Source organism: Ictalurus furcatus, chromosome 6 (genome assembly GCF_023375685.1).
Source record: "Ictalurus furcatus strain D&B chromosome 6, Billie_1.0, whole genome shotgun sequence".
Lineage (NCBI taxonomy): Eukaryota > Metazoa > Chordata > Actinopteri > Siluriformes > Ictaluridae > Ictalurus > Ictalurus furcatus.
This window is the reverse complement of record NC_071260.1, coordinates 7,821,429-7,841,624: the sequence shown is the minus strand read 5'-3', so window position 1 is coordinate 7,841,624 and position 20,196 is coordinate 7,821,429. Positions and strand designations below refer to the sequence as shown.

At 38.3% G+C, this 20,196-nt stretch overlaps 1 protein-coding gene across 2 annotated transcripts in view; it reads left to right on the top strand.

Annotated features, from left to right (window-relative positions):
- The first annotated feature begins 5,744 nt into the window (after positions 1–5,744).
- The window catches only part of tmeff2a (transmembrane protein with EGF-like and two follistatin-like domains 2a), a 121,590-nt gene continuing 107,138 nt past the window's right edge, over positions 5,745–20,196 (top strand). For both annotated transcript variants that reach the window (XM_053626429.1, XM_053626428.1), the window contains exon 1: positions 5,745–6,254. In XM_053626429.1, the coding sequence (XP_053482404.1) occupies positions 6,077–6,254 (178 nt within the window). In that variant the 5' untranslated portion in view covers positions 5,745–6,076. The remainder of the gene's footprint in view (positions 6,255–20,196) is intronic.

Sequence of the window (20,196 nt, the reverse complement as noted above, 5' to 3'; positions counted from 1 at the left end):
AGTCACACACATTCATGTGCTATGGACAATTTGGAAATGTCAATCAGCCTACAACACATGTTTTTGGACTGGGGGAGGAAAACAGAGTACCCAGAGGAAACCACTGAAGCACAGGGTGGAGGTGGGATTCAGGCCCACAACCCCCAGAGGTGTGAGGCAAATGTGCTAACCACTAAGCCATCAGCCCCACAATCATTTTTCATATTTTTTGTATAACACATTACATCTTTCAAACTGTTAGAATAAAGTAAAAGAAAAGAATAGAAAAACGTATCAAAACACAGCAGAATAATTTTCATTTCACTGTTTGTTTGTTGTTGGTTTTTTTTTTTACTTGTGACCACCATTATCGGAAACTTAGCAACTTTGAAGAAAGCTTTAAGCTCCGCCCACTCAGTACAATGGTGCCATGTTACAGTATATACCCCTGCAAAGCTTATTTCCTGATGATGATATTTATAATATATATGTCAATTTCCTTTTTAACCCTTATAAATGACACAAACCAGACTGGAAACACATTGAACCATACATAAAACCTCTGTTTTTAAAATTGTTTTCTCAAAACCATTTTTTCTATTATCAGAACTAAAAATCTCTCTTTCTGATCTAGATGATCTGCATTCATCATAATTAGAATGGTATTACAGAAGAATTTCCCATAATGTTGATTATTGTTGGATTTGTGTTTGTGTGGTCTTATGTATGAAGATTGCACGTTATATCTATTGTATTAAAGATCACTATATACCTGTAGTCTTGCCTTAAATTATCTTAATAAAAAGACATTAATAACAAGAAATTTTGTCAACAGAACAAAACTGGCTGAATAAAACAGTGATTATTTCCCCGCTGATGTTAGCATGAACAGTGATCATTCGAGTGAAGAGGAGATGATGATGATGATGATGAGGCTGTGACTGATTTTTACCTCAGGTGATGAGGTAATGATGTAGATGAAACTGATAATCAGTAAGATCATTTCTCATTATAAACTTATAGTTCTTTAAAACTTGTCAGCAATGTTGTTGTTTTTTTTTCATATGTAGACTCGGGTTATAAATGTAGAAATAGGTGCAGTGTCTTTCAGTGGAACTGAAAATTGAAAGTCTTTAAATGTTATTTTCTCCATGTTCACGTTTGCTTTAATTGCTAGAACTTCTGCTTGCATGCAAAAGGGAAACATATTTCAGTTTTGTTTTTGTTTTTTGTTTGTTTTTTTTTTAAACCCTGCAGTTTCCAGAACTATACAGTAGATAATAATAGAAAAGGTCAACATTTAACCTGTTGAATGGTTTCCTAGGCCACAGTGCAAATTTCATCATCACTTTGCTGAATATGATCCCTTTATAATCAAGACTACGATTGAGGTCAAAGCAGGTTGTTTGAGAAGGAAGAATATTTTTTCACTTCCAGCTTCCAGAATGACACATGATGACAGTTAACAAACATATTCATTTGCTCTGTTTCATAATGATCTTTTTCTACTCAATTGCCAGGCCTACTCATAAGCACAAGCATATCAATTACCAGACTTGTAAGAACCTGATTCCTCCTGCTATCTGATACTTTAATCTATAAAGTTTAGGACCGGAAGCTCTTGTCCGTGTTATTTCAAAGCCTCACAATTATCCAAGTTCCAGCCACATCGATTCCTGCAGGCCTGTGTTTGAACTAGCGAGGCTAAATTACACTGCCAGGCCTCGCGGCATGCCCACTTCCACACACACACACACACACATACCATGCCAGACCAATGCGCCATTACAGGAACTGCTTAACCCAATTTGGTTAACAATGAATGGAAGCTAGCATTATGCAAATGACATTCTGCTAATTGGTGGATACTACCTAATGTTGCTAACAATAAATTAAAGTAAATAGACACCAATTAGCGTTATGTAAATGCAACTTCGCTAATTGGTCTGTTCTTCCATTCATTGTTAGGAGCATTAGAGTTTTAAACTGAACCATTGCATTAAAGTTCTCTGGGTGACACTGGTCCTGTCTCACTGTCCAAAATTCCAATTTAAACACTTGGATATGTAGGTGTGTACTAAGGCTATGTAATATATATCCCATCATTTAGCACCATTTCACGTGGACATGGACATGTTTATAACTTTTACATGATGAAGTGAGACATTTCTTCGGTGCACAGCATATTCCAAGTTAGTCTAAAACTCATTTTTTACAGCTTTCAATTAACACCTGGTGTTGACTAACACATATATACTCGTGTGAAAAAATAAGTACACCCCTTTGAAATTGTTGCCTTTTTTTGACATATTTGGACAAGCAAACATTTGATCCTCTTTGAAACAGTGCCTATTAATAAAGTTGATATATTTGAACAAAACCACAAGGAAAATGAGCTTTTTCAATCATTTATTTAACAGAAATATAAATAGATATGATATCCTTCTGTGGAAAACGTAAGTACACCCTTGGTCTCAGAAGCTAGTATTGCCCCCTTTAGCAGAAACAACTTCTTGTAGGCATTTTTGCATAATTGTCCACAGGCTTGCTGGAATTTTTGACCACTCTTCCTTTAAATTCTCTTTCAGTGGCAAGATGTTTGAAGGTTTTCTTGCATGTATTGCCCGTCTCAAATCCCCCCACAACATTTCAATGGGATTCAGATCCGGGCTTTGACTAGGCCATTCCATAACCCTCTATTTCTTCTTTTTTAGCTATTCCTTGGTGGATTTGCTAGTGTGATTTAGGTTCAACTTTAACTTTTGGACAGTTGGCCTCACATTATCTTTAAGCACTCTTTGATATGATGCAGAATTCATAGTTGAATCATTGAATGCAAGTTGTCCATCCCTGAGGCAGTGATGCAACCCCAAACCATAACAATACCTCCACCATGCTTCACAGCTGGTATGAGGTGCTTCTCCTGAAAAGCATCGCCTCTAGCTTTGAGTCATTTGTCCAGAGCACATTATTCCAAAAGGCCTGGTCTTTGCCTATATGCTCATTGGTAAACTGTAGTCTTGCTCTAATGTTCTTTTTAGACAGCAAAGTCTTTTTCCTGGCACGCCACCCATGAAGGTAAAATTTATGCAATCTCTTTCTGATTGTAGAAGCATGCATTTTGACACCAACAGTACCAAGACTTACTAGCAGATCCTCTGATGAAATTGTGGGGTTCTTGGAGACTTCTTTTTGCATCAGACAGCTCTTGGACTGAATTTTCTGGGACAGCCAGTCTTGGACAAATTGGAGTTTGAAGTCTGTGAAATCATTTGAAAGCTGTGCCATTTGTAGATTATTTTCCTTACAGTGGAATGATGTATATCAAATAATTTGGGGATCTTTTTTAAACCCTTGCCAGACTCATAGGCATCCACAACCTTTTTTCTGAAGGCCTTACAGAACTCTTTAGATCTTGGCATTATGACACCAAATGCCTTAATAACAAAGGGAACACCAGACACTAGATATGAGAGGGGTATAAATAAGACAGGTTCCACCTGCACTCCCTAAGCAGCTTATAATCACTGCCACCCAATCTTGAACACCTGATTGTAATTTAATGGATTTGAAGGTGTGATAAATGTAGGGGTGTACTTACTTTTTCCATCTGACTGATCTGGTATTTTTTGTTCATTTAAATTGTGAAAATTAGTGCAAAATGTCAATTTTATGTGTAATTTGATAGTGTATCACCTTTATTAATAGGCAGTGTTTCAAAGAGCATCAAATATTTGCTTGTCCAAATATGTCAAAAAGTCAACAATTTCCATGGGGTGTACTTATTACATCACATGACTGTGTGCTTCTCATTAACCACACTGTAGTGTTGAATGAGCTCTCACAGTATTGAATTACATTTTGAATAACATTTTACACTGAATAAACAACTACAGAGTTGTATTGCATTTTATAGCATTTAATTAACTCGAGGGGTGACACAGTGAGCGTACTATTGCTACCTCAGAGCACCATGGTTGCTGGTTCAATCCTGAGCTCAGGTGGAGTTTCATATGTTCTTCCTGTGTCCATGACGGTTTCTTTCAGATTCTCTGGTTTCCTCCCATTATCCAAAGGTGCATTGGTGCCACTGAGTGGATTGGCTAAGATAAATTACCCCTAGATGTCAATGAGTGAGTAAATGTGTGCATTCATGGTGTCTTGCAGTGGGCTGGTGTCCCATCCAAGGTGAACTGGTGTCCAGTGTTCCTGTGATCAATTCCAGATCTAATGGGATCCAGACCACGATAAAGAGCTTACTGAAGATGAATGAATGAATGACAAATTAAATCTCTAATTAACCACTGTAGTGCTGAATGAACATGTATGATGTTTAAACGAGTATTGAATTAACTCTTGCTATATTTAATACATTCACAAAGTGTTAAATTAGCTTTTACTGTATTGAATTATTTCTCACCACATTTAGAACGAACCCTTATGCTATTAAAGTAAGATGAATGAGCTCATACTGTATTCAATTAACATATTTGATGGAATAACACATTCTTGTAGCGTTAACCTTAAATAATGCACTGATTAACCAATGCAGTGTTTTGTAAACTCTGTCAATTATTATGAATAAACAACTGGAGGGTTTAGTGGTGTTAAAGTAACTCCTTTAGTGCTGACTTGTCCAGTTGGCTTTATATAAACACATATAAGAAAAAAGGGGTATTAAACTGTAACTTTCCTTGTTACTGTAGTGATACCCGCTGTGTATGTTTTAACTGAAAAGGTGCAAGAATGCATTCATTCATCTTCAGTAACTGCTTTATCCTGGTCATGGTCATGATGAATGTGGAGCTGGGAATACAGGGCGCGAGATGGGAATACATCATGGATGGGACGCCAGTCCTTCACAAAGCACCATTCACAAACACACACAAACACTTAATGTAGTGTACATGCAACCACCTGCATGTTTTGAGAGATCAGAGGAAACCTGAGAACCCAAAGGAAACTCAGGTGGACATGAGGAGAATGTAGAGAAACTCCACACAGACTGTAACCTGAGTTTTGGATCAAACCTAGGAACCCTGGAGCTGTGAGATGGCTGTGATATTCACTGTGCCACCATGCTGACACTAAATTATTACTCTAAAAGCTAGTTAAAAGTACATTAATGATCTTTAAGGCCATGTGATCAGACCACACGCCGGTGAATTTGATCGAAAATGGATCGCAGGGTTTTGCACAAACTTGTGGAGTCCATGCCAGCTTCAGTGCATGCTGTCATTAAAGCAAAAAAGGGGACGTAACAAATTCTAAGAAACTCTGAATTTCATGTCAATTTTTCAGAAATTCTATACTTTTCACTCAGGTTGTTGTCTGTAATATAATTTGTAATGAAAATTGCTGTATTCAATTAGAAAAGATTGCAAAATAGATTTCTTTTCACTAATACTCTCAAACCTCTGGACCCCACTGGGTGTATAGTCAGAGAGTGTAGTGTATTCACACAGCACTGGGGATTCTGATGTGATATATTCAACCGACCCGTCTAAACGTTGGGCGTGAACGCCCCGGTCCCTCGCGCTCCCCCGCATCTCTCTCTCTCTCTCTCTCTCTCTCTCTGTCTCTCTCTCTCTGTCTCTCTCTCTCTCTCTCTTTGTCTCAGCCAATCAGCGGCGCGGCTCCGCCCTGCCCTAGACCACGTGACTCAGGAGCGTACTGGAAACCTGCTGCTCGCGAGCTGCGCTTCACTGTGGTTATAACGGGTAGCGCGAGAAGGGAATGAAAGTAAAGTAAACGCGTCTCGGAGCCCAGCGGATCTTAAACCCAGCTTGCGAAATGGAATTGCCTTATTGCCCCATTTATCAATTATTTAGTTGTCTTTCTTTTTGCTTTTAATTTTGACTTCCTGGGCATCTTCTCATCCTGGTGTTCCATCCTCCTCCTCCTCATAATCATATTCACAATCTTTCCCCCCCTTCTCTCTCTCTGTCTCTCCATCATCTCGCGCCTGGTTGCTGTTCGGTTCCGGGCGGATCCGGTGCAGTCGCGCGACTAACGGCAGCGCTTAATGGGTCGCGGGAAATGGCCCCGTTCCGGCCTGTGATTTGGCCTGAGTCGGACTACCGGGGGGAAAACTGAGATGGGTTTCGCGGCGGTTTCGGCCACAGCGGAGCCTCGGCGCTCATGGAGCCGCGCTGCCAGAGACTGGCTGTGGGTCGCTGTGGTCTCTTTCCTCGCTACTTTTCCCGTGCAGCGCCTCCGCGCTTTCCCATCTTCCCTCAGCGACTGCCAGACGCCCACCGGGTGGAACTGCTCGGGTGAGGAACGCATTTGTTTTATTTTCTAAGGTTGCAAAAGTTTATAAACACAGAGCGGGTGGAGGTTCTGCGTAACAGCCGAGGAGACCGACACTGTGCTCAGGTTGCGTCCCAAACCGCGCATTGCTCTTCTGCACACATATCCCGGGTCTGATTCACACCAGCCCGGGCCAGATTCACAGACTGTTCGGAACCGTATTAGTTTGGGACAACCATTCTCTTTCCTGTGCTCTAATATCGTATTATCTCTAATGCAACATTTGTTATTGTATATAACATGTAGGCAGTGGTAATGTAAAGGTAATAAATTATCCTACTGCATATTTTAATACTATTCAGTGCCATATTGCGTGGTTGGGAACGCAGCATGTTTCTATCTTTCTCTAGACTATGTCTCCCACTTTCACTCCAGCTTTTATATATATATATGTAGCTTATATATATATATATATATATATATATATATATATATATATATATATATATATATATATATATATATATGTGTGCAAATCTATAGCTTGGTTACATTTAAATAGACTTCCTGAAGGTGTGTAGCTACATTGGACAGATGTGTTCAGCAGGAGACTATGCAGTTTAGGACACAGTCCTAACCGTGCCTTATCGGAGCCTGGAAGGCACTTGACACCACCAAAAAAAATAAAAAATAAATGAATGAAAATAAAAAATAACCGAACAAGGAAAATGCATGAAATCATTGTGTGCCTTGGTACAGTAGTGATGTCGTGCATTGATGTGAGAAACAGGAAGCTAGAATGTGTAGATTTAGGCTGAAATAGTAGAAAGCAGGCTTATGGTGTTTAGTGCTGCCTCTGGCTTTACTGAGGGGCAAGTTAGTCTGCGTAAAGCAACAAAATCAGGTTTTAAGGAGCAAATACATACAAGTTACACTCACTCTGAGTGTTCAGTCAACATCTAACATGTAGCCTCAAAGTGATCATTCTCCCCTGAGTGCAATTTTATAGCCTTGTTTGGATGTTGTCCTTGTTTTTTTGTTTTTTTTTCCAAGTTTCAAGGCCTCTCTGAATGATATTCACATGAGTCACATGTTCAACATGAGCATCTTTTTTCACACACCCCAAACTGATAAACAAAATTTTAAGACATGAAACGATTGTAATCAAAAGACGATCTGCTAATTAAAAGTTACAAGACACTCTTCTGTTTATTCCAAAACTTGTTTCATTACTTCACTGTAAGCTCATTGTAACACTTTAAATCACTGATTACTGCTGATTTCTGTTCATTGTGATATTGTTTTCACCCACAGAAGACTGTGGATGGTGTTTGCACATGCCTTACAAAGTGAAATCATCCATTAATGAGTCCAAATGATAAAACACACCAGTATGTGATTGTTTGTCGCGTTTGGAAAATCTCTGAATGATCAGTGTTTTAAATGGTGGTTACACTATCGCCTTCCTGATACACTGTGTGTTGTGTGTTGCAAGTCTTCAGAACAAAGCCAAGGCCAATATTTTTCTGAAAAAAATAACCTCAATGAGATCTATTCATTTCAGACACTAAAATCAGTAAAGTCTAACAGACAGAATAACAGTGAAAACAATAACAATAACAACAATTAAATAATAACAATAATAATAATAATAATGATGATGATGATGATGATCATGTTGGGTGCATTTCACCAACCCAAACATTTTAGTTTTTAAAATTTCACTGTGTCAAAGTTTGAACCAATGTCTATTTTTGTTTGTGTGGTTGTTTGTTTTCGCTTTACTGGATGTCAGAACCGTGTGCATGAGCGACCCCACAATTTGACAAAGCCTTATTCCAGTGTGTTATTACTGTAAATCCATTTACACAAGTGCTAGATTTAAATCAAAAAAAAGAAAGAAAAAGAAAATTTAAAAAAATCTTATTATTATAATTATTATTATGCTTCTATTAGTTTTTGGTCCATTACCCGTTGGATATGTAAATTGTCCATATGTTTATTTAACAGGAATTATCAATTTAATACTAATTAAGAAGTTATTAATAACTTGTTCTTCCAAAAATTCTAACTGAATCATATCTGAGTTATGAAAAAAAAATTAAAGATTGTTGCATAGGCAGTGGCGCAAAGTGGCATTTAAGATAGTTTGTCAAAAACAGAAGAAAAAAAACCCTACGGCTGATTTTATAATCATGCTTTTTGTAAAACTTGGGAAAGTTAACTGTGTAGCCGATATGGTTTCTGAACAGACTAATGCTTGATTAACTGTAGCTGCATGTATAATTCTTAAATAATTACTTGGATAGAATAATTTAATCCTAATGATGTTTACACAAATAGAAACATTTTAAAAGTATAAAATATGATATAGCGCATTATATAGTGTCATTATATAGTGCAATCACTTATATAGAGATTTTCATTATTAGAGAATTTTCAATAGTAATGCCGATTTCTAAGAGTGAGATAATAGATACTGGGTAACAATGATGATGATGATTATGATAATGATGACATCAGTGATGAATGATACTGTACAACACAACATGAATACACTGATTGTAAAATGATGAGAGCTGTAATTTTTTCCTGTGGTACTTGCGTTTTTATTCTTAATGTTTTGAGCTGATTGAGCTGCCATTATAGACATGATTTCATAGTATTTGTATACATGTACCCAAAACTGGTTTTGAAGCAGACTTGTTGTTGATTTTTAATTAAAAACATCATTTGAGCACAACTGCAGTGTAATCATGCATGTAGATTCCACTTTGCTACAAGTGGCCAAAGGTGACTATTTAAAAGGCACATTGGTGAATGCAAGGGCAAGGCAGTTAAAAGACTAATAACTAGGTCACAGTCAGAAGTCGCTTCACTTGATGTGACTAATTTGTCGTAATTGAGGCTTTATAATTACTTAACACAGGCCTGTGTGGCAAGTAGTAAGCAAAAAATGTGAAAAGCATGGCAGCTACAAGACAGGAATGTACAGTCAAGGGGACAAACGGAGACTGCTAATTGCATCACTGATCTAAGACCTGCTTTGTTTTTCCGTAACATATGTTAATAGAAATGTGAGTCTTTTATAGGTTGCCTTTCAAATGAAACAGTTTCTGAGGACAGTTAACAGTGATACAGGCTTCCTGACCCAGGCTTTATTGATCTGAATTCCAGAGATTGTGGTGGATACTGTATATGATGCATTCACAGCTGTAGACTGAATAGCCTTTGTTGCAATGTGTTGATTTCAGGGACGTGCAGAGAGTTCCTCAGGGGCAGGGGCTCAAATGTCAAAAAGGGCTATATCACCAAAGAGCAAATTTTAGTACTTTAGTACTTTAACTACTTTACTAATTTTAATGTAACTAAATATTCTTATCACCCTGGTAGACATTGTAAACTAATATAATTTAGTAATTATAATTTAGTAACTAATATAACCTATGGTATTTTATTTTTACATTCATAGAAACAATTACAATTAAAATTTCATTTTAAAAAGATGAATTGAGATTTAATGTCTAAACCACTGGCAACAAAAATGAGTACACCCTAAGTGAAAATGTCCAAATTGGGCCCAATTAGCCATTTTCCCTCCCCGGTGTCATGTGACTTGTTAGTGTTACAAGGTCTCAGGTGTGAATGGGAAGCAGGTGTGTTAAATTTGGTGTCATCGCTCTCACACTCCCTTATACTGGTCACTGGAAGTTCAACATATCACCTCATGGCAAAGAACTCTCTGAGGATCTGAAAAAAAGAAAAGAATTGTTGCTGTACATAAAGATGGCCTAGGCTATAAGAAGATTGCCAAGACCCTGACACTGAGCTGCAGCACAGTGGCCAAGACCATACAGCGGTTTAACAGGACAGATTCCACTCAGAACAGGCCTGGTGGGAGTGTCATGGTCTGGGGCTGCATGAGTGCTGCCGGCACTGGGGAGCTACAGTTCATTGAGGGAACCATGAATGCTAACATATACTGTGACATACTGAAGCAGAGCATGATCCCCTCCCTTCGGAGACTGGGCCGCAGGGCAGTATTCCAGCATGATAACAACTTTTGTCTTGCTAAAGAAGCAGACGGTGAAGGTGATGGACTGGAAAAGCATGTCTCCAGACCTAAACCCTATTGAGCATCTGTGGGGCATCCTCAAACGGAAGCTGGAGGAGCACAAGTTCTTTAACATCCACCAGCTCCGTGATGTCGTCATGGAGGAGTGGAAGAGGACTCCAGTGGCAACCTGTGAAGCTCTGGTGAACTCCATGCCCAAGAGGGTTAAGGCAGTGCTGGAAAATAATGGTGGCCACACAAAATATTGACACTTTAGGCCCAATTTGGACATTTTCACTTAGGGGTGTACTCACTTTTGTTGCCAGCAGCTTAGACATTAATGGCTGTGTGTTGAGTTATTTTGAGGGGACAGCAAATTTACACTGTTATACAAGCTGTACACTCACTACTTTACATTGTAGCAAAGTGTCATTTGTTCAGTGTCGTCACATGAAAAGATATAATCAAATAGTTACAAAAATGTGAGGGGTGTACTCACTTTTGTGAGATACTGTGTACACACACACACACACACACACACACACACACACACACGGCGGTGCCGAGGGGGGCAAGGGTAGTCGGTGTATAGCCGAATAGAACACCAGTAATGCAGACTATAGCAGTGAGCCTAACTCTTTGTAAAAATATCATGCCTTTTTTTTGCAACTATTTGTCTCATACTAGCTCACGTTTTTTCACCCATGTTGATAAGGAAGCTGTCTCTTTTGCTGCCTCCTTCAGTTTTTCTTTCATTTTCTGCCGTCTCTGTCTGTTTGGCATCCTGCCTTTACTGACTATATAACATGCATATAATATAACAAGGTTACTTGCATGTCTGGAAATTTAACAAAGTTGAGTAGCTAGTACTTACCAACACATTCCCTCTCAATCAATTTGAAAACTACTGACAATAAGCATATAAAATGCTGCTAATATTACTAAAAGCTTAGCAGAAGAGTTAGTGGTTTCAGCATACCTGTCTGCCTGTTGAAGCAAGACACATCACGATTGCATCATGACAATGAAACTATCTGACTGCAGACTCGAGTCGGACAAATAAAAAGGACAATTCTTAGACTTTCTTGTGATTAATTTGCTACTGTTTTGTGCACACTTTTCTGTAAATTTAAAATCAAATGCTTTTTACATAATACATAATACAGATTCCTGATTTAGTGATTGTGAACATATGGTGGTAATGTTTGCAAGCTTCTGATACTACAGTACCAGAAACCAGCTTGTTTGCTGCAGTAATCCCTTAAGATTTGGCTGGTTTGTAAGCAGAATGTAGTTAGATGCAGATGTACCTTCAAGTGGAAAATTGTCTAATTTTCGTGTTTTCATTCTTTCCCCCAAATGTCTTCTTCTCCTTTTTTACTTACAACCCAAAGCATCCAAACAAGCGATCTGTTATATAAGAGTAAAATTACAATAATTAAATTGTTAATATTTTAGCATATTAATAGACCACATTAAAATCATGAACACTGCTTTTGTTTGGTTTCAAAATCCACTTTTTAGCTTTGACACACATATTAAAGTGAAAGTTCCTGTGTGAGACAAAAACCCTGGCTTTTAAACTGCATTTCCTGTTTTTCAACCAGAAAATGCCATAATGCTTTATACAGCGGTGTATAAACATCACCTGTTAAATATTTGATGCTGGCCAGCTTGTTTTTTTTAATTATTCACGGGGCTGAAACAGTGGCCTTGGGCAGAAAGAACAATCAGCCCCGTCCCTCGATACCTGGCTGTTTGGCATATGTGTAGAAACAGCAGTTGCCCAAACCCACTCCTTTGACACTGTACAAGTCCAACACTTCCAACAAGCAGACAGAGGAAAAAAAAAACAAAAGAAGAAAGTGCAAGCCTTATATTTTTTCCTTATTTCATCATTAAAAAAGGGGGGAAAATGTTAGCATGATGATGGGGCATCATTCTATCGACTCTCCATTGATGTCACTCTTATTGATGGATATTTTCTGATTCATTGTTGTTCTCCAATATGTTGACTTGTTGTTGCAGTACAAATGATTGCTTGTTATTGAACAGCAAGGATTTACACACACAACTACCCTACCAGCCGTCTTCATTTTGTCCCGCTTTGGCAACTCATCATGCCGCTGGCTTTTTTTTTTTTTTTTTTTTTTTACAGTGGCATAATGATGGCCATTCACAACTGAGAAACCATAATGGAGAAAGCCTGGAAGAACATCATAATAAATTTTATATTCTGTAAAAGAAGATGTGGATATAACTTGCAGGCACAACGAACTATATGGCATTCATGCTTCCTTTCATAAAGGTTATGTAAGGAATCTAAAAATGTTTTCTATAGCCACTAAAGCACAGAAAAAAAACCATTGCATTCCTACATAAGAATAGCCACTACTTTTTGACTTTTTACTTCCTCTTTACTTCCTTCCTTACTTCCAATTCCCACCCACTAGCTATCGCACTTTCACCCCAAAAGCTATCGGGCAGGGAGAATGAATCTATCTTTCGGATGAGACGTTAAACCAAGGTCCTGACTTTCTGTGGTCATTAAAAATCCCAGGACACATTTCGTAAAAGGGTAGGGGTGAAACCCCGGTGTCCTGGCAGAATTCTCCCATTGGCCCTTATCTATCATGGCCACCTAATAATCTCCATCCCTTAATTGGCTACATCATTCTCCTCTCCTCTCCACCAATAACTGGTGTGTAGTGGGCATTCTGGTGCATTATGGCCGCTGTCACATCATCCATGTGGATGCTATGCACTGGTGGTGTTGGAGGAGACCCCCCCAACCCCCCATACTGTGTAAAGCTCTTTGAGTGCCTAGAAAAATGCTAAGCAAACACCTCTTTTCAGACTGCTGCTCATGCTGCTTCACAAGGATGTGTGGACACATGGAGGACAATGCTATCTGTCCTCTTCCACATACATGAGCTCACAGATGTCCATGATTGGCTAGTGTCCCTGTGATGGACAGGAGAGAGAGAGCGTATACCATCCCTCCCACCCAGAGAGCCATTTTTGCACCATTTTGCTCTACTGATCACAGATGGCTGTGGCATTGTCAGAATTCAAACATGTGATCTTCCAAACAACTTGTGTCTGCTGCACCACTCACAAGCAACCTTTGTTTGAGGAAACACATTAAACTGTCACTCTCCAGGACAATGTCTATGTTTCTTGATGTTCTTTCTTATTGGGGACTCTGACTCACCATCATTTGATCATATCAGGGGTGGACAAATGATTCATTAGGTAGTGTGATGCCCAGTCAACACATGTTTTGGTTGCCCGGAAACCTAATCGACAAGGCTAAAAATGGTATCTAATATAATTTATTGACATATAGTGAGCTAGTAGGCTTGTTACGTGCTTTAATATAGACTAATGGAAATCAAAGAGTATATGATCATTTACATATATAGCATTTGGCAGACACCCTTATCCTGGGCAATTTATATTTATCTCTATTTTTTTGAGCAGTTGAGGGTTAAGGGCCTTGCTCAAGGGCCCAATAGTGGCAGCTTGGCAGTGTTGGGATATGAACTCATTACTTTCCAATCAGTAGTCCGATGTCTTAACCACCAACCTAGCACTGAGCATCATGTTTGCACCCTCTGAAAAGATACACTATATGGACAAAAGTTTTTGGACACGTGACTTTATTCACACCCATATGTGTTTCTTCCGCAAACAGTTGACACAAAGTTGGAATTGCAATTACCTTTCACAACTAAGAGGCCCAAACCTGTTCCAGCATGACAATGCCCATGTGCACAAAGCGAGCTACATGAAGACATGGTTTGACAATGTTGTAGTGGAAGAATTCGTGTGTCCTGCACAGAGCCCTGATCTCAACCCAACTGAACACCTTTGGGATGAACTGGAACTGGACCCTCCTCACCCAACATCAGTGCCTGACCTCACTAATGCTGTTGTAGCTGAATGAACACAAACAGCCCCGCTCCAAAATCTAGTGGAAAGCCTTCCCAGAAGAATGGAGGTTTTTATAACACCAAAGGGGGAATAAATCTGGAATGGGATGTAAAACAAGCACTTATAATTGTGGCCTAACTAAAACTAAATGTTTTAGTTATAAGGTGTGGTGTTTTGTCCTCGCACAACATATAAAATGGGCTATTTGAGTCTGATTACTGTCTGTTTTTTCTCAGTATGTTTAACCATGAGATTTGCACTTAGGAGCATTTTCTAACAGTTTTCCTCAGCACTTTTCTTTGATCCTTTGTTACTGATTCTGAAAATGCACGTTAATTAATTTGCTTAATAAAAATCATTCCAACAGATCATGTTTCATTTATGTGTGTAGTGCAACAAGTGGTGGCATTTGGAAAAGTAATGTACGCTACTGTTACAGTATCAAGGTGTGTCACACCACCAAGAACCATAGAAAGTTTTAAGGTTGTTGAATCATCTGAAGCTCCATTCAGTTCTCCATATCAAGTAGTTGAACCCTTTATTAATCATGTTTCTGCTGTCCAGCTACAGTGCACTAAAATGTCCAATAACCATCAGTTCTTGGATTCTTTTACACAACGGTGTCATTATTTTCAGTTGTTCCACAATCCTCAGTGAGCTGGTCAGTGCTGCCAGATTGGACATGTTCCCATCCAATTAAGTTCAACTTAATGAAGCTCTGTGGGGATAAATGACCTTGGGTAGTTTCCTTTGTCTTCTCTAGGCAGGATTTTGAACCTAGAAGGTGTGTTTGTAATTACCCCATGATGGGCCGTAGTGCAACAAATTAATACTGACTGGACTCTATATACAAAGTGACGTGAGTGGCCCAAGTGGCCCACATACAGAAGACGGGCGAGGCAGTGTGTCATGAATAAGAAGCCTGTTAGAAAACAAGCCTCTCATTTACAATTGTTAGGGCATTTTACAATAACGGATTTCTGCTTATTAAAACGGTTAGCAAAACCATGAGGAAGCCACTGTCATGTGACCCTCAAATCATAGTAACGTTACATCTAACGTTTAGCAAAACATTATATTTAATTATGAGTTGAATCACATGACCCTTGACTCATTTCTTATTTTGTTGTAACATGTTGTAAATTATAGGACATGCGCTGACCCTCATTTTCTATATAGGAAAGTTTGCCAGTTATTAGGTATAGGACACATGATTACCATATTTATAATTGTCAAAAAGAGACATTTTGAATTTTCACTCCAGTGGAATTAATGTTGGGCCAAATATCAAAATATAAAATTAGACTTTGCAAATACATATGATATGATGAGAAAATACTCTCTCCCTTTACTACTTTGGCAGTGCATGCTTTTCCCGTCTGTTACAGATAGGAACAGCATGTTGCACCTTCAGTCATCCTTGGGTTCTGTAATTATTTCTTTGCTTTTACCTCTTGACCCATTTTTTATCAGGTCTTGTTGTCAGGGTCTTACAGAAAGGTGTACAACCTAGTGAGGTGGAAGTTAGAAAGAGAAGTCACAGCAACACCCACCCAATAAACAATATTGACATACTCAAGGGAGAGACGACTCCTGTTTCTAACCTTCCATTGTCCCGCCATTTAGAAGATGGGTTATGAAGTGAGTCTTTTGTAAGGCAAAACTTTTATTATGTTTTTGCTATATTTTAAGATTGTCTGATAAAACTACCAACAGCATTCTGTCTGTTTTCACTAAGGCTGAAAAACTCACTAGATGCATCTCAATCAGCTCACTAGCTCCCTAGGTCGTGTACACTAATTGGGACACTGGTAAGGACCTTGGCTCACTACACGTTGGGACACTGATGTCTTGACTCAATTTCTGGTGACATGACTACGTCCTCGCGTTGTAAAACATTACCACTGTCATGTATCAACAACAGGCAGGACTGATATATTTCTGACATTAAATGTCATATAAATTTGTTAGCTTAATCACGCACGTTTCTGTCATGGTACTTCAAGCAGGATCGTAGGCTAGCTAGTGGATTTTTTCAATAAATCATTAAACACTTCAACATGTCGTTAGACTCAAACAAACCGTAAATAGAACATCAAATAAAGTTCAAAATAACGCCAAAATAAGCTAACTGCTAACAAGCTACTTGCATTTGGGACAAAGTTGACAGAGTTCGTCTGCCTTTTTTTTTTTGAGCTGAGAGGCTTCAGAAAATATGACATAATTTCATAGTGAGCATTGATGCTCCCTGGTTTTGTGGTGCATTGTGGGATTTTTTAGGGCTTTAATGTTCCAATGCACTGGAAGGATTTTGCTACAGAGTCAGCCCTTAAAATGGCCGACTCCCTGATCAGTGCCCTGACTACTGAACTAGGGAGGTGATTTAGGTGCACCCACTGTGTTTTGTGCTCGGTAGTTTGTCCTGTGACAAACCATGGATTATGCACATGCTTAAGTTGCTAATAGAAGTATATTGGCAATAATATAAGACGCCAGTATATTGCCAACTCTGAGAAGAGACTTTTTTTCAGATTATTCTGTTATGTTGGGTGAAATGCTGTGACTTGGTTGTTTGTTGAAAAATATTTCAACATTTTTTAAACACTGATACTGAATATTTTACAAAATTATTGGTGCAAAATAAACTCCATATAAAATGACTGTTTTTTTTAATCTGAAATCAAAAAGGTTATTGCAGTACCACATTCTCTTCACCTCTCCTATATACTTCAACCTCTGCACACTTACATCAGTAAGATCCTCATACAGAGGAAGTCTATATCCAAAAGTTTTGTCTATATCCAAAAACACAATAAATACCAATCCAATAACAGTGTCATGGGTCAGTAGCTAAGTAGTGAATAGGGTTAAATGTCAGTTATCAGGGCTGAGTTTCCCTAAAGCATTGAACACTCTCTCTCTCTCTAAGTTCTCTAAGATCTTAACTGTGCGATGCTTTTGGGAAGCCCAGTTCTGTAAATTCGGCCAGGTTCTTTGCATTTTCTTTGCATTTTGCATTTTCGATAAGTACAGTACATGCCAATGTGAAGAGTGCAGCCATCAGTATACGATTTTAATGTCATTGGTTATAAACTCATTGTGAAACAAATACACTTTAATCACGATTGTTATGGATGTCAAGTGATCTTTGACCAAGAAGACTTTTATATACAGCAGAACCGCAGCTCATTTTTTATGGCTTTGCTTTGAAGATACATGTACAATTCATTTCATAGCAATTCTCACTTGGGTTTCTTACAACAACAGTTAATATCAATGTTTTTGGTAGACATCTTTTCAGCTTATTTTTGACTGAACTACTAGTATTAGTACCGGGCTTACAGATTCATAAGCCTACGAGCATATAGAGGATGCACGCTGTTCTATCATTTCTGTAAAATTCAACATACATTTTTGTGTTAATACTGAAAAACCTAGATCACCTCTCCTGAAGTATCTGAAAAGAATATCTTTTTGTTAAGCATGTAGATCAGCAAGCATTGCACATACATTTGTTTTCCTTTAAATCACTTGAATACATTTTAAGCAATAAAGAGCAATAGAAATGGTAATGACACAATTAGGCCATCTAAAGTAAAGTATGACTAGTGTTGGCGTGCTATTACCTAGTAGATTAAGTCTATGTTTTCCTCCACTTTCCTCAGAGTCTGGTAAACCGCCTCCTGAGCAGCGGTTGGCTGTCTTCATGCGGCTCGGAAGCATGTGATAGCCTTTACCCTCCCTGGTTATGTTATACCTAACTGGAGGATGGAATGAAATCAAAACAAATACACAGACTTCAGCAAATAATCTAGGCATTTTATTGCAGTCGGGATTGCAGTGGATCCAGAGTCATGCACACACACACACACACACACACACACACACACACACACACACATTTTCACATACATTCACACACACACACACACACACACACACACACACACACACACACACACATCTTCATACACTCATTCACATATTGGGACTATTTAGTGTAGTTCACCTACTGCCATGTTTTTGAGAGGTACAAGGAAAGCGGAGAACCATTAGGAAAACCTCACAGGGAGAACACGCCCAGAAACTCCATGAGACAAACAGATAGATCCTCACATGCATGTATGCATACGTGCATAAATTATTGATTCCACAAGGTTGTTTCTATACATAATTAATATCACTAAGGAGTTAATGGGATCAATAAAGGAAATTGCCTTGCATTTTTTCTTCCAATTGCTATATATGATATTTAAATATTATAATTCCAAGTGGAGTTTCCATTTCTGTCAGAGGTGTGTTAGTGTCATTTTGGCTCAGAGCGATACTCGAAGTTTATTTAGGGAGAATGTTGTTAGACTGTGAATTAGAACGAGATGTTAAGCATTAGCCCACAGAGGTATGTCTGTTTTTACAAGGACACATGCCCAAGAGGACATGAGAGATAAATGACAAGCATATCATTGGCTGTTTGCTTAAGAACAGTGAGTCCAGTATGACTGAAATGACACAAAATTTAAGGTTAATAGGGTTTGTGTGATCTAAATATTTCATGGGCTTGAACTTGTAACCATGAACAATGTGAATGGCTATAAGTGAACATAGTAAGCTGTTAACCCCTTAAAAAAGTACCTTGAGTAAAAATACAACCTGTTCTCATGACTATATGGAAATGGGTAGAGTACAGAGTTAGCAAGAACTCAAGAAATCTCATTAGGTTATATTCATCAAATTGAATGATTTGGGGTTGATAAGTATAAGTATCAGGGAAGAATACTCAGCACTAGTGATACTCTGAGGTATTAGAACACATATCTCGTTCATAAGACTAGTTAAAAGCGTGTGCTCCTGTTTTATCCACCATTATTTGAAGTTTCAGTGGAGACCCAGTGGTAAGCAGTGATGATTTATTCAACAACAGGTTTTAGTGAAATGAAACACATTAAAAGCACATTTAAAATTTATACTAATTTTATACAGTCATCAGCCACTTTAATAGGAACACCTGTACACTAAGCGATGTTTTTCCCATCTTCAACATTCCAGTTGTGGTGAGTCTGTGCTCACTGTTGTCTCAGATTACTGTTCTTGACTGACAGAAGTGTAACGTGATATCTTATGCATTCTGAGATATTTGAGTTACTGTAGCCTTCCTGTTGTCTTGAAATAGTCTGGCAACTCCCCTCTGATCTCTCTCATCAATGAGGTGTTTCCACCCACAGAACTGAATGTTTTTTGTCTTTCGCACTATTCTGTGGAAACTCTAGAGACTCTTGTGTCCAAAAATCCTAGAAGATCAACAGTTTCTGAAATACTTAAACCAGCCCATCTGACACCAGCAACCATGTCGGGGTTAAAATCACTGAGATCACATTTTTCTTCATTCTGATGTTTGATGTGAACATTAACTGAAGCTCTTGACCTCTGTCTGCATGATTTTATGTGTTGCACTGCTGCCAGATGATTAGATAATATCATAAATTGGCTGGTGAGTTCCTAACTGAGCACAGTTATTTCAAATATAATTAAGTATACAGCATGATCCATAAACACCTGAATAAGTATAAATTGGTAGTCCATGTCACTGAATAGATGTTCTGGTAACTGGTACTGGGTAAACATGACAAGCACTTAACCCTTCAGTTGTGTGTGTGTTAAAGTAATTAATTTTGCATTTCTATTAAAAGTGCAACAATATAAAAGATGGAAGATTTTCCCAACATGACCCCTGATGATCTCAGCCTAGTTCCTTTAGACTGAACAAATTAGATTATGTTCAAGTCATATTTTTATCATATTGTCTTAAAAAGTCTTTATTTATACACCATGTAAGCGCACATGAACAGTTGGATGAATTTAGGGTCTGTTTCCAAAATAATACGCTTAAATAAAAAACTAATAATTGAGATGAAAATAAAACATATTGTTAATATTTTAAGCTAAATTTATGCATAGTGTTGCATGAATGAATTAAT